This window comes from Salmo salar, chromosome ssa04, assembly GCF_905237065.1.
Source record: "Salmo salar chromosome ssa04, Ssal_v3.1, whole genome shotgun sequence".
NCBI classification, from domain to species: Eukaryota; Metazoa; Chordata; class Actinopteri; order Salmoniformes; family Salmonidae; genus Salmo; species Salmo salar.
The window spans coordinates 69240376-69256715 of record NC_059445.1 but is presented as its reverse complement, the minus strand read 5'-3'; the positions used below and the strand labels follow the sequence as shown (position 1 = coordinate 69256715).

Sequence of the window (16340 nt, the reverse complement as noted above, 5' to 3'; positions counted from 1 at the left end):
TTTGTTTGAAAAGCCTTTATTTCTGGATATAAGGAACTAGGCTCAATTGTAAATTACCTTTAAATGTCAAGCTCACAATGCCCGTTTCAGATTTGATTCCCGGCCAATGTTTTTGGCACTTGTTTTGAAATAAAATAATGAACTGGACTACAGCCACGCTCCTGTGTCTCTCACATATGTAGTGGAATGTGGGGAGCGGCATTAGCCGTTAGTTGGAGCTGGGTCTTTGAAATACTGTCCTAGTGTCCTCTGGGCGTGCTTCCAGACTGGAACCCTGGGGCCTTAGCACCGACCCTGGTCCACTTGTCGGTCTTTGCACTTTATTTCATTAGATGAGACATCTAATGGCGTTTCGCCATCCTCAATCTTTGGGTTCAGGGGTTATTAACCGGTCTGTACATTAATGAAATAAAGTGCAAAGACTGACAAGTGGACCAGGGTCGGTGCTAAGGCCCCAGGGTTCCAGTCTGGAAGCACGTTTTCCACTGAACCCAGGACACTTTCGGTATTGCATTTTAGCTGAAGTCAAGTCCAAAAAGATGGCCGCGTAGAAGTCAAATGTGATAATTGCAAATAAAACTTTAGTCTTCACCATTGTACAAAAAACATCCATTAAATTATTCAAGTAACTTTTTTTTTTATCACTCACAGCCAAAGATGCATTTTATATTCATCCACTGTCTATAATGTTTCTGGATGATGTGATGACGCCGTCAGTGCGCAGGCGTAATCGGCTCTATAAAACCCGACCTAGACAATCATGAAACGGCATGTGTGAACGTGAGTAGATTACAATGAAAACACATATCTCTACCCGTGGGAATACTTTGGAACAGGTTTCCAACATTAAAATCACGATGTGTTTTTAGTCTTAGGTCCAACAATAAATAATATTTAGTTTTGCTCAAACTTGGGAGGGCCAAATAAAATCGCCAGTTGGGGAACCCTGCACTAAACATTCTCCTCCCTGAGGTCTGGTGAGTGTTTTCTGGGTGGCAGTGTTTGCACCCGCAGTCCTTTATATCCCCTGCACTCTGGGCAGATGCGGACGTGAGCGCAGCCCCGTGGACCCAAAATGGCTTCCTGTGCCAGTCTATGAGACCGTGGCTCCATAGGACCGCTGCTACTGTTGTCCATCCCGCACACCATGCCATTACTGAGGGTGCAAGTGGTTGTCTTGGTCCCTCCATGCTCCTCTGGGAGTGAAGTGTCTGTTTGTAGTAATATCCCTGGGCCTCGTAAACCATGCAGTGCCATACTGTCCTCACACAGCAGGATCCCATGGAGAGCCCTCAGCATCTCTGTACACATGGACAACTAGAACAGAAAGGGCAGAACCATAAGTCCAACTTTTGCACAGTCATCTTTTGAAACAGAGGAGAAGGATTGCTGGTTATCAGTGCTTTGGTTTAAAGCTGTTTTCCCCTCCGCTTTACATTCTTCGTGAGGTCTAGGTTCTAATTTGTTTATTTAACTTCAGGTGTGAAACCTTACATACTGAAGAACAAATGCATAAATGTATGCAAATTAAAGTATTTTTGTCTGTAATGTCTTTCGTTATATGACGTGCAGCTTTTACTATGAATGCGATTTCTGCGAATGCCAGGGAAAATGCCTTTAAAACATGTTGTTGGCTGTATAGTGCGCTGCTCTATAACGCCCCGAGGGTTGAATCACGGCCTGAATGAAGATTGACTTAAGTGGAAGTTAGGATTTGACCCTAAGAGGGCAGCTGGCAACTAAGCTGGGAGATCAGCTGCAGATGACCCCTCACCTCTGACCTCGGAGAGTGTTGCTGCACCCAGACAAACTCCAGCCCCGCCATGAACACAGCCAGCAGTAGACCAGACAACAGGACAACAAAGACCCCACCTATATTCTCCATGCCCAGCCCTACCACAGAGAGAAAGAGAAACAAAAGAGATCTTAGTGGTCTAATGGTGATAAACTTCCATAAATTAGGCCGGGATTCAATCCAATCGCGGGTTAAAGGCATTGCGGCTTTTAAAGGCTATTTCAAATTGAGTCGGCATATGCAGCGTTTACCGTGAATGGAAGCTCCGCAAACACAGGAACATGGCCTTTAAAAGCTGCAATGCCTATGACACGCGATCAGATTGAATCCCAGCCTTACTCTCTTGACATTGATGTGCATCACCATCGCTGTATATAGTTGTTGAATGCTGGGAGATTTTCCCCACAGTGTCGTCTTCTGTTGTGTACTATGATAAATAAATATATACTTGACTTTAAGTCAGCAGATTGTGGTTCCAATTCCAGCAGTTCTATAACTTCAGTTTAGAGACAATATGCACTGATACTGTATATTTTCTTGTCTATGGACAGTAGTTAAGATTGTGTATGAAAGTGTACCCTGTGCTCGATGGTCATCCTCTTTGGAACACTTGTCTCCCCGCCACCACTTCCTCTTAAGGATCTCCAGCCTGTTGTCCTCTTGGAGTTTGAGTATGGCCAGGTCGATCTCGTCCCGGTACACTGAGCCTGATTACATAGAATACAGTTTACTCTAAATTATGAATAAACCGCAAATAACTTCAGATCACCTAATTATAGACATTCTATCAGCAGGGTTGTGTTCAGTGGGCACAAAACAGGAGAAACATTTTGAAACAAAGGCGGTACTATGAACTTCTCCAATAAGAACACTGAAGGTAACTTTCAGATGTTTTCTTTCTCAAAGAGCTACATAACCGGTGTCTGATAATCCTATTATAATAGACTCAATAAGAGAATTAGAAACGGCACAGATTTTTGAAATGGAATAAGCAAGCCTCTATCCCCTTATACAGACCTTTGCAATAATCCACCTCTCCCTTCAAAGACAGCATATTGAAGTCTTGGGCAGAAAAGGGAATCATTTCCTTATGACAAGTGGTCACTGCTCTCGTTTGACCAACTACAGAAGTATGGAATCCCAGCCTCTCAGTTCTTTGTATTTGCAGATATAACACTTTATTCTCTTGGTGCAGCAAACACTGGACGATTCAGAAGGTTCAAAGATTGAAACTATTTTAAGGCAGTCCAAAAAACAGCTACATTGTGCACTTCTGAAGATAATAACACAGGTCTTACTCAGTGGCATGCCGATGCCGTAGCCCTTGGTGTCCAGCAGGCCTCCTATCTGGGTGAGGTTACAGTTGCGCTGGCGGTAGTACTCGTTCATGGTGCTCTCCAACAGGTAGGCGTAGTTGGAGTTGAGCACCCGGTCGATGCCTTCCTCCGTGCTCTTCACAAACACACTGGTTTGCTTGGCATGCATGAAGTTCCACATGCGCTGGTAGGTCTGGTACTGAGAGTTCTGTGGGCAAGCAAGAGAGAGATAAAAATCAGTGGGCTATATATAACCCAGAAGGAAAACTGGTTGAAACAATGTTACTGTGATAGAGGTTTTGTTCGCTGGGAAACTACGTGTGAGATAGCAAGCATTATGACTCCTTTCTCACACACACTCTCTCTCTCTACCTGGAAGAAGGTCATGGTGGACCCTCCCTGCATGGTGCCGTACTCTATGGTGGTCTGGTCTGCCAGGTCATCCACAGACTCGATGGGCACCTCCATCCTGTGAACGGTGAGGAAGGCAGCCAGGTTGGCTGTGTAGGAGGACACTATGATCAGGGTGAAGAACCACCTGCAGCAGGAAGGAACAGCACAAGCTGCTTAGTACACAGGAAGGCTCCCCATTAAGTGCAAGCCCCATTTGCATATTGAGGTGCGAGTCTTGTTTAGCGCGAGACAGTCAAATTGGTTCATACAGCATGGTAAGCATGCAGTGCATCAATACCAGGGGGGGTGTATCAATGTTAATGTGAATGGCCAATGGTTATTTTTGTGTTGGCAAATGTACAACGTCTGTGTGTGTGTATTTGCGTGCCGTTGGGTCAATTCAGTCCCTATGTAGGGGTTTCTTGTGTAGTCTACTCACCAGACAGCGCTGAGGCAGCGTGTGGACAGGGCATGGGGGGTGATGGCTGAGCCTTGCTGCATGAACCCCCCTACAGGGAACCACAGACTGTTTCCCAGAGTGTACTGGTTCAGCACCAGTTTACAGCGCCCCCGCAAGCATGGCTCAGTACTACACCACTCATACGGCGTTAGCCTGGGGAATAAAAACCGGGTTGTCATTATAGGGAAAATTAAAGCGTACATCTATGATCGTGTTGAATAGGCACACAACAGAAGAAAACAATTTGAAAACAGGTGAGATAAGATACAACTTGACCAATAAGTTTGCTAATTTTAATTTGCCGTTTTCAAATTATTTCCTCCCTTTTGTGCCTACCAGACAGGTCGCAAAATGTGGTGAGGAAAAATAAAGTGGAAAGTAGACAGCAGGTTCAGAATAGAGCGCTTGTTGCACTTCCACAGCACTGCCAGTACAGATGTGGTCAAATATTTTGGCACCCTTGCACTTTACAATGGAGTGGAATGGTACAGAATGTTCTGTTTTTTTATTTCCTTTTCAAAACTGGTTGAATAACAATTTTTACCCTGTAGGCAACTGTTATTTACCACAGTTGAGATAAATTACAGAGTAAACGAGAATCATTGCCTCTAACCAAATTAATTAGAATTTTGAATAATTTAGTCCAGCCCATTTTTAACATGAAAAATCTCAATTTCAGTTTAGATACAACTACACAGGACACACACAAAAATGTAACTCAAACAAATACATGTGTCAACACCCAATGTTTTTTCAATTTCAACCTATTTTAGAATAAATAGTGAATCAGGCAAGGGTGCCAGTATATACAGTTGAAGTCGGAAGTTGACATACACCTTAGCCAAATACATTTAACTCAGTTTTTCACAATTCCTGACATTTAATCCTCATAAAAATTCCCTGTCTTAGGATCACCACTTTATTTTAAGAATGTGAAATTGCAGAATAATAGTAGAGTGAATTATTTATTTCAGCTTTTATTTATTTCATCACATTCCCAGTGAGTCAGAAGTTTACATACACTCAATTAGTATTTGGTAGCATTGCCTTTAAATTCTTTAATTTGGGTCAAACGTTTCAGGTAGCCTTCCACAAGCTTCCCACAATAAGTTGGGTGAATTTTGGCCCATTCCTCCTGACAGAGCTGGTGTAACTGAATCAGGTTTGTAGGCCTCCTTGCTCGCACAAGCTTTTTCAGTTCTTCCCACACATTTTCTGTAGGATTGAGACCAGGGCTTTGTGATGGCCACTCCAATACCTTGACTTTGTTGTCCTTATGCCATTTTGCCACAACTTTTGAAGTATGCTTGGGGTCATTGTCCATTTGGAAGACCCATAGTGTGACCAAACTTGAACTTCCTGACTGATGTCTTGAGATGTTGCTTCAATATATACACAATTTTCCTTCCTCATGAAGCCATCTATTTTGTGAAGTGCACCAGTCCCTCCTGCAGCAAAGCACCCCCACAACATGATGCTGCCACCCCCGTGCTTCACGGTTGGGATGTGTTCTTCGGCTTGCAAGCGTCCCCCTTTTTCCTCCAAACATAACGATGGCCAAACAGTTCTATTTTTGTTTCATCAGACCAGAGGACATTTCTCCAAAAAGTACAATCTTTGTCCCTATGTGCAGTTGCAAACCGTAGTCTGGTTATTTTATGGCGGTTTTGGAGCAGTGGCTTCTTCCTTGCTGAGCTGCCTTTCAGGTCATGTTGATATAGGACTCGCTTTACTGTGGATATAGATACCTTTGTACCTGTTTCCTCCAGCATCTTCACAAGGTCCTTTACTGTTGTTCTGGGATTGATTTGCCCTTTTCGAACCAAAGTACGTTCATCTCTAGGAGACAGAACACGTCTCCTTCCTGAGCGGTATGACGGCTGCGTGGTCCCATGGTGTTTATACTTGCGTACTATTGTTTGTACAGATGAACATGGTACCTTCAGGCATTTGGAAATTGCTCCCAAGGATGAACCAGACTTGTGGAGGGCTCCAATTTTTTTTCTGAGGTCTAGGCTGATTTCTTTTGATTTTCCCATGATGTCAAGCAAAGAGGCACTGAGTTTGAAGGTAGACCTTGAAATACATCCACAGGTACACCTCCAAATGACTCAAATGATGTCAATTAGCCTAATCGAAGCTTCTAAAGCCATGACATCATTTTCGGGAATTTTCCAAGCTGTTTAAAGGCACAGCTAACTTAGTGTATGTAAACTTCTGACCCACTGGAATTGTGATACAGTGAATTATAAGTGAAATAATCTGTCTAAACAATTGTTGGAAAAATTACTTGTGTCATGCACAAAGTAGATGTCCGTACCAACTTGCCAAAACTATAGTTTGTTAACAAGACATTTGTGGAGTGGTTGAAAAAATATTTGTAATGAATCCAACCGAAGTGTATGTAAACTTCCGACTTCAACTGTACAGGATGACCGCATCTGTAGGTGTCAGTGTTGAGCTGCACACTTACCTGGCCACCAGGAAGAGCACACAGCTGACGATCAGGTAGGCCAGCAGCATGAAGAGCCATACGCCTGGAGAGAAGGGGTCTAGGAAGGACCAGTAGCCTGGTCGACGTGTCTAAAGAAGCAAGAACATAAATCATTTCGCTTGGACAGTACCTATGTTCACTATGTTTTCACTTCGCCCATCTATTGTTTGTAAGCCAGACTGATAAGCAGAGAGAAACAAATAGTGAAAGTAGTGTTCCTTCTGGATCCACCAGGCTATAAAGCAATTCCATGGAGATTCAACAGTTGCCAGGATAGTTGTATTCACTCATTGATATGGTTGATGAGAAACAATGAATTGGGGTACACTCAAAGTATCAGCATAGTCATATATTACATTTATGAATCAGTCCATTATGATCTAGCACCTCTTACAACAGTTGCCACCAACCCTGATCCTGGAGAGCCCAATTGTCACCAACCCTGGTCCTGGAGAGCTTCAGGGTGTGCAGGGTTGTGTTCCACCCCAGAACTCACACACTGGATTCACCCAATCAAGGTCTTGAGAATTAGTTGATGATTCAAAGCTGGTGTGTTAGCACTAGGCTAGAAGAAAAGGCTGCACTACCTGTAGGCTCTCCAGGATGCTCCGGGTAGAAGTTGCCCATACACTATATGCAATATGATCTAGGACAGGGATTCCCTAACTTTTTCACTCGGGGCCCCTCTTCCAGCCCTGAGGAACATCGTCACGTCTATTTCCATGGGCACAAGCACTGGGGCACAAGCACTGTTCAAGAATTTTGTAAGATTTTGCAGGTTTAAAGCGTTTTTCCTGCAATTCTACATATTTTGTCATGTCTAAGGTGAATTGATGTGATATTTAAGTGACCAAACAAATTGCAACAATATTTATGGGCTAAAAAAAAACTAAATAGAAAAACGTTAGCTGACATGGGCTAGTTGATCTGGACATTTCTGAAAAGTTATAAATAGCTCTAAGGTATGCAATGACTAACATGACAAGAGGAACGGATGATGCACTACCCAATTTTGAAATTGCACCTTATGCATTCTACTATTACAAGAAGAGTAAAAAAATAAATATTATATACATACAGTGCATTCGGAAAGTATTCACACCCCTTCACTTTTTCCACATTTTGTTATCCTACACCCTTATTCTAAAATTGATTAAAATAGTTTCCCCCCCTCATCAATCTACACACAATACCCCATAATGACAATGCAAAAACAGGTTTGTCAAAGTAAAAATAATGAAATATTACATAAGTATTCAGACCCTTTACTCAGTACTTTGTTGAAGCATCTTTGGCAGCAATTACAGCCTCGAGTCTTCTTGGGTATGATGCTACAAGCTTGGCACACCTGTATTTGGGGAGTTTCTCCCATTATTCTGTGCAGATCCTCTCAAGCTCTGTCAGGTTGGATGGGTAGTGTCGCTGCACAGCTATTTTCAGGTCTCTCCAGAGATGTTCGATTGGGTTCAAGTCCAGACACTGGCGGGGCCACTCGAAGACATTCAGAGACTTGTCCCAAAGCCACTCCTGCATTGTCTTTGCTGTGTGCTTAGGGTCGTTGCCCTGTTGGAAGGTGAACCTTCGCCCCAGCCTGAGGTCCTAAGCACTCAGGAGCAGGTTTTCATCAAGGATCTCCCTGTACTTTTCTCTGTTCATCTTTCCCTCGATCCTGACTAGTCTCCCAGTTCCTGCTGCTGAAAAAGATCCCCCACAGCATGATGCTGCCACCTCCATGTTTCATCGTAGGGATGGTGCCAGGTTTCCTCCAGACATTCAGGCCAAAGTGTTCAATCTTGGTTTCATTAGACCAGAGAATCTTGTTTCTCATTGTCTGAGAGTCCTTTAGTGCCTCCAAGCAGGCTGTCATGTGCCTTTTACTAAAGAGTGGCTTCAGTCTGGTCACTACCATAAAGGCCTGATTGGTGGAGTGCTGCAGAGATGGTTGTCCTTCTGGAAGATTATCCCATCTCCACAGGGGAACTATGGAGCTCTGTCTGAGTGACCATCAGGTTCTTGGTCACCTCCCTTACCAAGGCCCTTCTCCCCCGATTGTTCAGTTTGGCCCGGGCGGCCAGCTCTAGGAAGAGTCTTGGTGGTTCCAGACTTCTTCCATTTAGGAATGATGGAGGCCACGGTGTTCTTGGGGACCTTCAATGCTGCAGACATTTTCCCTTCCCCAGATCTGTACCTCGACACAATCCTATCTCGGAGCTCAACGGACAATTCCTTCAACCTCATGGCTTAGTTTTTGCTCTGACATGCACTGTTAATTGTGGGACCTTATTTAGACAGGTGTGTGCCTTTCGAAATCATGTCCAATCAATTTAATTTATCACAGGTGGACTTTTAATCAAGTTGTAGGAACATCTTAAGGATGATCAATGGGGGCGGCAGGTAGCCTAGTGGTTGGAGCGTTGGGCCAGTAACCAAAAGGTTGCTGGATCGATTCCCCGAGCTGACAATATAAAAATCTGTCATTCTGCCCCTGAACAAGGAAGTTAATCCATTGTTCCCCGGTAGGCTGTCATTTTAAATAAGAATTTGTTCTTAACTGACTTGCCTAGTTAAATAAAGATTAAATAAAAAAACATCTATGGAAACAGGATGCACCTGAGCTCAATTTTGAGTCTCAAATATTTTTGCGCACAGTTTGAGAACTGATCTAGGATCAGCTGCAAAAAACTGACCCAAGATCAGAGTCTAGGGGCAACTTCATTCTATATTTCCTCCTGGATTAAAGTTGGTTACCATTGTTTAACATGTTCTCTAAGCATGGTTGTGTGTGTGTGTAGGTGTGTGTGTGTGTCTCACCATATGTGCTGTGTACATGATGCTGATGCCCAGGGTCATGAAGGGTTTGGAGAAGTCAATGACCTTCTCTCTCTCTGAGGTGATGGTGAGCCCCGCTACTGCCAGGTCAGCTTTCTGGAAGAGATAACAGTTAGCCTACTGCAGTTAGCGACAGGTAAATATGGCAAACTGGTCCTGTGTGGCTCAGTTAGTAGAGCATAGCACATCAAACGTCAGGATTGTGGGTTCGATTCCTGCTGGGGCCCCCCACACAGAAGAATTCAGCATGCACCACTAAGTCACTTTGGATAAAAGTGTCTGCTAAATGTGTGTAGAAGGTTATTCAAAATCCAGGCCTCAAGAATCTAAGTAGAGCCGGTGATCTTTGCTCCCTGGTAAGTTAATTTATGTCATTAAATACCAGTTAGGAGACTGGTAAGACTGGTAAGGATAGAGGGAACAATGAATGGAGCCAAACACAGGCAAATATTTAATGAGAACCTGCTTCAGAGTGCAAACAACCTTTGACTGGGGGCAAAGATCTACGTTCAGTGCATGTCCATGCCACCGAAAGACTTCCCCATAGCATTTTACCTTTATTTAACTAGGCAAGTCAGTTAAGAACAAATTCTTATTTTCAATGACAGCAGGTTAACTGCCTTGTTCAGGGGCAGAGCAACAGTTTTTTTTTTACCTTGTCGGCTCAGGGATTTGATCTTGCAACCTTTTGGTTACAAGTCCAACACTCTAACCACTAGGCTACCTGCCACCCAGCATGATGCCGCCACCACCATGCTTCACAGTAGGGTTGGTGATTGGGTTCTTAGTCACCTCCCTGATCAAGGTCCTTCTTGCCCGGTTGCCCAGTTTGGTTGGCTGGCAGCTTTAGACAGTCTGGGTAGTTCCATATTTTTTCAATTTCCCAATGATAGAGACCACTGTGCTCTTAGAAATGTTTCACACTCTAGAAATTGTTTTATACCCTTCCCCAGATAGAATTGTGATGAAGCACATATCTCGGAGCTCTACGGACAGTTCCTTGGACTTCATGGTATAGTTTCCACTCTGACATGCACTGTCAACAGTGGGACCGTATATAGACAGGTGTGTTTCTTTTTAAATCATGTCCAAACAATGAAATTGGCCACAGGGGACTCCAGTCAAGTTTTAGTGACATCAAGGATGGCCAAAGGAAATTGGATACACCTGAGCTCAATTTAGAGAGTCATGGCAAAGGGCTGTGAATACTTCTGTAAACGTGATATTTCTGTATTTCATTTTCAATACATTTGCTAACATTTCTAAAAGCACTTTGTCATTATTGGGTATTTAATTCTTCAATCAGATTCAATTAAAAATCAAAATATATTGTTTGGATCCTAACATGAATGTATGTTTATTATCTGTTATTTGGAATGTTATCTTTAAAGGACAATCCCCTTCCAATGACTATTTCAGGAGGATGAGTAGTAAACATATCTTGTGTAATCAGCAATAACATACCCAGCCATCACCATGTTTTGAGACGTCTTGAGACACAGGTGATGGCTGGGTATGAAACAATATCGCTACAACAGGGTTTTTACACCATTTATCTTCTATCTACATGTGGTATAACTTGTGACTGCAGTACCTGTGACATCAAGACATCACCTTACCCTTACTATACAAACATAAGTGAATAGAGAGGGAGAAGATTTTTAGCCACAATCACACTGCAACACTCACTCAGTGCTCACCCTAGAGATGAGCTCGCCCACCATGCCCGTCCAGGTGCCGTTGGCACCGGGCACGCCGTACACGCCGTCCGCCACTAGCCGCAGACGGTAGCTGAAGTGCAGCAGCTCGGCCAGCTCTCGCAGCATGTCTACACAAAATCCTTCGTAGCGCTCGTTGCCCTCCAGGGCCTGGTGTTCGGGCCTCAGCATCACGTAGGGATTCTCCTGCATGAAGGGGCATCAGACTGGTGCAAGCTGAGATGTGTGTGTGTGTGTGTGTGTGTGTGTGTGTGTGTGTGTGTGTGTGTGTGTGTGTGTGTGTGTGTGTGTGTGTGTGTGTGTGTGTGTGTGTGTGTGTGTGTATATGTGTGTGTGTGTGTGTGTGGGGGGGGGCAGTTTGTGCATGTGTTAGCGTGAATTCGCATGCACTGGTGTGTCATCACGAAGTGCTTCTGTCATCATGAAGTGCTTCGAGAGGTTAGTCAAAGACCATATCACTCCTCCCTCCCCGACACACTCGACCCTCTCCAATTCGCCTACCGCCCTGACAGATCCATGGACGATGCAATAGTATTGCACTGCACACTGCCCTTATACACCTGGACAAAAGGAATGCATGTCGGGACGCTGTTCATCGACTACAGCTTGGCCTTCAATACCATAGTGACTTATAAGCTCATTACAAAGCTCAGAACCCTGGGTCAGAACTCCTCCCTATGCAACTGGGTACTGGACTTTGACGGGCCACCCCCAGGTGGTGAAGGTTGGCAACATTACTTCCTTGACACTGATACTCAACACGGGGGCCCCACAAAGGTGAGTCCTCAGTCCCTTCCTGTATACCCACAACTGCGTGGCCTCACACAGTTCCAACTCCATCATCAAGTTCGCTGACGATACGACAGTAGGCCTGATCACCAACAATGACAAGACAGCCTACAGGGAGGAGGTAGGTACTCTGATGGCATGGTGTCAGGGAAACAACCTCTCCCTCAACGTTAGCAAAACAAAGGAGCTGACTGTGGACTTCAGGAGGAACCAGACTGGACATGCCCCCATCCTCATCAACTGGGCCGCCGTGGAGCTGGTCAATAACTTCAAATTCCTTGGCATACACATCTCAGAGAAGCTGAAATGGTCTTAAGCGACTCTTCAACCTCAGGATCCTGAAGAAATTCGGCCTGTCCCCGAGGGCCCTCACAGTGTTCTACAGGAGCACCATCGAGAGCATACTGTCAGGCTGCATCAGCCTGGTTGCAGAACCAGCGTGGTTCTGCAACTCCCCCGCCGCGGACGCAAGGCTCTTCACAGGGTGGTACGTGCAACCGAACGCACCAGGTGTCGCAGGAAGGCCAAGAAGGTCATCAGGGACCCCAGCGCCCAAGCCATGTCCTGTTATCCACGCTTTAATCATTCAGACGGGGGCAGTACAGGAGCATCATGGCAAAAACTGAAAGACTGGCCAATAGTTTCTACCCTTCAGACCATCAGGCTGCTGAATAGCCACTACTCCCCTTATTGACCCTCCCCCACCCCTCACTACTCCCCCTCATGGAAATTTACCCGCCCACACACTCAACTCTCATTTACCTTACCTGCTGCTCCCCTTAAGGACATTATTTCTCCTGCTGCCCCCCCCCCACCCCCACCAAAACAACATTCATCACTGTCACAGTTGTTAATATGTGGATAATCTTGTGACAAAGCTTAAATTGAAATTGGGTTTTTATTTTCGTAATAAGGCTTGCTTCCCGCTTATGGCTAGAAAGAAGATTGTTCAGGCAACTTCTCTCTGTAATTGATTATGGTGACTTGTTGTATACGCATGCAATCTCCTCCGTCTTACAGAGACTGGACTCTGTTTATCATGCATCCTTGCGCTTTATTACAAATGCCAAGTCACTCACCCACCATTGCACATTGTACCAAATGGTAGGTTGGACCTCACTTTATATGCGCAGAAAGATACAAATATGTGTTTATCTACAAAGCCCTTTTGGGTAAACTCCCTCTTTAACTCTGTAGTCTGGTCTCCTTCACCACCAGCAGTTACCATACCCGGTCTGCTAGGGGGTTGCCACTTAAAGTCCCCAGGACATTCACAGTATTAGGCAAGACTGCCTTCTCTTCTTGTGCACCAGACGCATGGAATAATCTACAATCCATGCTTCATCTAGATATGTTAGTGCCACTGAATGAATTTAAAATATTGATGGGAGACTGTAACAGAGAAGTGTAAATGCAATTTTTTTGGCTGGATCATGTTGTATGTTCTAATTATGTAATGTATTGTTGTTGCTGCCATCTTGGCCAGGTCTCCCTTGAAAAAGAGGCTCTGGGTGTCAATGGGCTTTTCCTGGTTAAATAAAAGGTTAAATAAATAAAAAATATATAAAAAATAATGTTTTTTTATTTTATTTTACTCAATGGTCATGCTGCTGCTCCCCCTATAGTCATTCCACCCCACCCCCTCAACAGTCTAATCTGCCTCCACCTCAATGGACATTTATTTATTCATCACTGCCACAGCTGTCATTATGTATGTATTATGTCATTATGTATGCATTATGTATTATGTATCGTGCTATTTATATTGTTGTTTTTATTACTATTTTCCTAATTTTATTTCACTTAGTCCTGCATGTTGGAGCTCGAAGTCTAATATTTTCGCTGTACCCTGCAATCATACCTCCAACCCTGTACATGTGAATATTAACACTCTGAATATGAATGTGTGTATTGTGGTTGAGTGTATTTGCATGGTTCAGACTCAGCACCAGATAATAGCTATCTTGCAAGAGGCTTCAAACTGATATAACCTTGTGTGTGTGTGGTGTGCATGCCTGTGTCAGAGAGAGAGTGGGAGTGTGTGTGCGTGTCTGTAAGAGAAAGAGAATGGGAGAGTGTGTGTGCATGTGTGTGTGTGTGTGTGCGTGTGTGTGTGCATGTGCATGCCTGTGTCTGTGAGAGAGAGGGAGCGTGTCTATGAGAGAAAGAGAATGGGAGAGTGTGTGCGTGTGTGTGTGTGTGCGCGCGTGCGGACATGCTCTGTGAGAGAGGGAGTGTGTGTGCGTGTGTATGCATGTCTGTGAGAGAAAGAGAATGGGAGAGTGTGTGTGTGTGTGTGTGTCTGTGAGAGAGAGAGAGAGTGTGTGTGTGTGTGTGTGTGTGTGTGTGTGTGTGTGTGTGTGTGTGTGTGTGTGTGTGTGTGTGTGTGTGTGTGTGTGTTAGGCTAGCCGTGCGAGTGTGATTCGTAGGTCTCTCAACCATGACTCATGCCCTCCCTTGGGTCTCCCTCAGTTCTTCTGTGTTTCCATCAGTTTCTGACTAGGCTGCTTTATTAAAGCTCTGAGCCAATGTGTTTCTCTCTCAGTTATCCCTTAATGAGCCACACACAGTCGTTAATTCACAATATATTTAACTCACTTCATTAAGATAATGACTCAACATTTCCCACCTGTGTTCATTTGAGACTTGAGGTAACGAAGCAGCTTGCTTTAGGTTGCCTGGGATGTCAGACGGGCGGGGTCAGCAGTTTTGCGACTATTCTATTGGTTCCATTGTGCCAGTCAATCAATCTGCAAGCTGAAGGCCATGTACAGTAAGGCTATGTATGTAGCCAAGACTACAAAATATCAATGCCGCGCACACACACACAGTGTCTACCAATTAAAAAACAGTAGCTACCAACTACAGTATTCTGGCTGAATCTACAGTTGATTGAAGGGAAGAGGTTCATTTGATCATTTTTCTGTCTCCATGTAACAAAATGATGAGAAAATTCTAGTCATGCGCCGGTATTTCATACCCAGCGGACCAGGTCAAGCAAACGCAAATCTAGAAGAGACAGAGTCCATGGAGAATGAGCCTTGAGGAATCGCATTTTTTTTTTAAGGGCACCAATTAGGTTGTACCTCAAATAAGAAGAAACGCCAGTCTCTCATCTTCCTGAAGTCAACGGTGAAAGCATCTGGAACACTTGGTATGCTTGTGCTTACTTGAGTTGGCAGATGGATTAAAAACAAGTAGAAGGAACAAGTAGTAGAGCCAAAAACAGGGTCGTGTTCACAAGGAGCGAAAGCAAACAGGCTGAAACGGGGCGGGACTACCTGAACTTGTCCAATAAGAAATGGTTGTTTTCGCTTTCCGTTGCAAAACTTTTTTCTACCGTGTACACTAATGAATACACCCCTGCACACGTTGAAATAGTGTGGCGAAAAAAGAAGCTGCGCTCACCAAGATGGTGGTGATGGTGAGGGTGGTGTTGAAGATGGTGCCGGCCATGATGAGGAGGTTGATGTTGCTCTCCATGGACAGACCGTGCTCCGAATGCCACTCACCAACCTGGGAGGGAGGGAGACAGAAAGAAAGAAAAGAGGAGATGGGTAGAGGGTTGAAGGAAAGAGATTAAGAGAGAAACAGGGTGGTGCTGCGCTTTCAAACCAAGGTGCATGAACAGCAAACTGAAGATGAAAACATATTCAGCAACTCAGTAGTAGAAATTGAGGTTTGTTTGAAAAATCTATATGTTATTGTTAAAACCAAAGTGTTTTGGCAAATACCTTCATCAGGATATTTCAGAGTTGCTGAATTTCTTTTCATATTCAATGTTCTCCTCAGAAGAGAAAGTGCAGGCTCATTCAAATTGACAGCTTCTGTCTGAGTGGCCATGGTTGGATTTGAATTAGAATTGAAGATACAGTTGGCTGTCTCATAGGTTTCATCCCAAATGGCATGGTTTCTTCCCCTATTTTCTATGAAGTGCACAACTTTTGACCAGAGTAGTATGAAAAGTAGTGCACTGTTGGGGATTAAGGTGCCATTTGAGATTATAGGGTATGGCTCCTTTCCTTCTCACACCATGCTTTGTGCTGAGCGAGAGGGAGGTGTTACAGTAGTCTTCTATACAGTTAGGGTTGTATAATTCCTGTAACTTTTCCAGAATTTCCAGGTTTTCCCAAAATCTGGGTTGGAATATTCCTGGAATCAGGAGGGAATAAGAAGGAAATCTGTGAATCCTCCAACTGGGACTTCTGAAAAACGTGTGAATGTTTGTTGAATTTTGCAACCCTACACACATAAAAATAAAAAAAATAATACTACAGGACATACTTTAGAATTCTGCAGAATACTAAACTACACACTGTAGTATCCCTTGATCATGTGCAGTCCTTACTGTAGATTTTTATAGTAAACTGTAGCATACTATACTACACACTGTAGTAGCCCTCGATCATGTGTAGTACTTACTATATAATTCTGTATTAAACTGTAATAACACGTAGTATGTATACACTACAGACTGTATTGACATCTTAAGGAGATGATTGTGGACTACAGGAAAAGGAGGACCGAGCACGCTCCCATTCTCATC

General features: G+C 44.0%; 1 protein-coding gene across 2 annotated transcripts in view; it reads right to left on the bottom strand.

Annotated features, from left to right (window-relative positions):
• Positions 1-16340, bottom strand: part of LOC106603743 (glutamate receptor ionotropic, kainate 4) — a 75134-nt gene continuing 58794 nt past the window's right edge. For both annotated transcript variants that reach the window (XM_014197795.2, XM_014197797.2), the window contains 10 exons: positions 15203-15310; positions 10988-11191; positions 9270-9383; positions 6438-6547; positions 3944-4117; positions 3484-3649; positions 3094-3319; positions 2374-2502; positions 1775-1893; positions 1-1317 (listed from right to left, as the gene is read on the bottom strand). In XM_014197795.2, the coding sequence (XP_014053270.1) occupies positions 952-1317; positions 1775-1893; positions 2374-2502; positions 3094-3319; positions 3484-3649; positions 3944-4117; positions 6438-6547; positions 9270-9383; positions 10988-11191; positions 15203-15310 (1716 nt within the window). In that variant the 3' untranslated portion in view covers positions 1-951. The remainder of the gene's footprint in view (positions 1318-1774; positions 1894-2373; positions 2503-3093; positions 3320-3483; positions 3650-3943; positions 4118-6437; positions 6548-9269; positions 9384-10987; positions 11192-15202; positions 15311-16340) is intronic.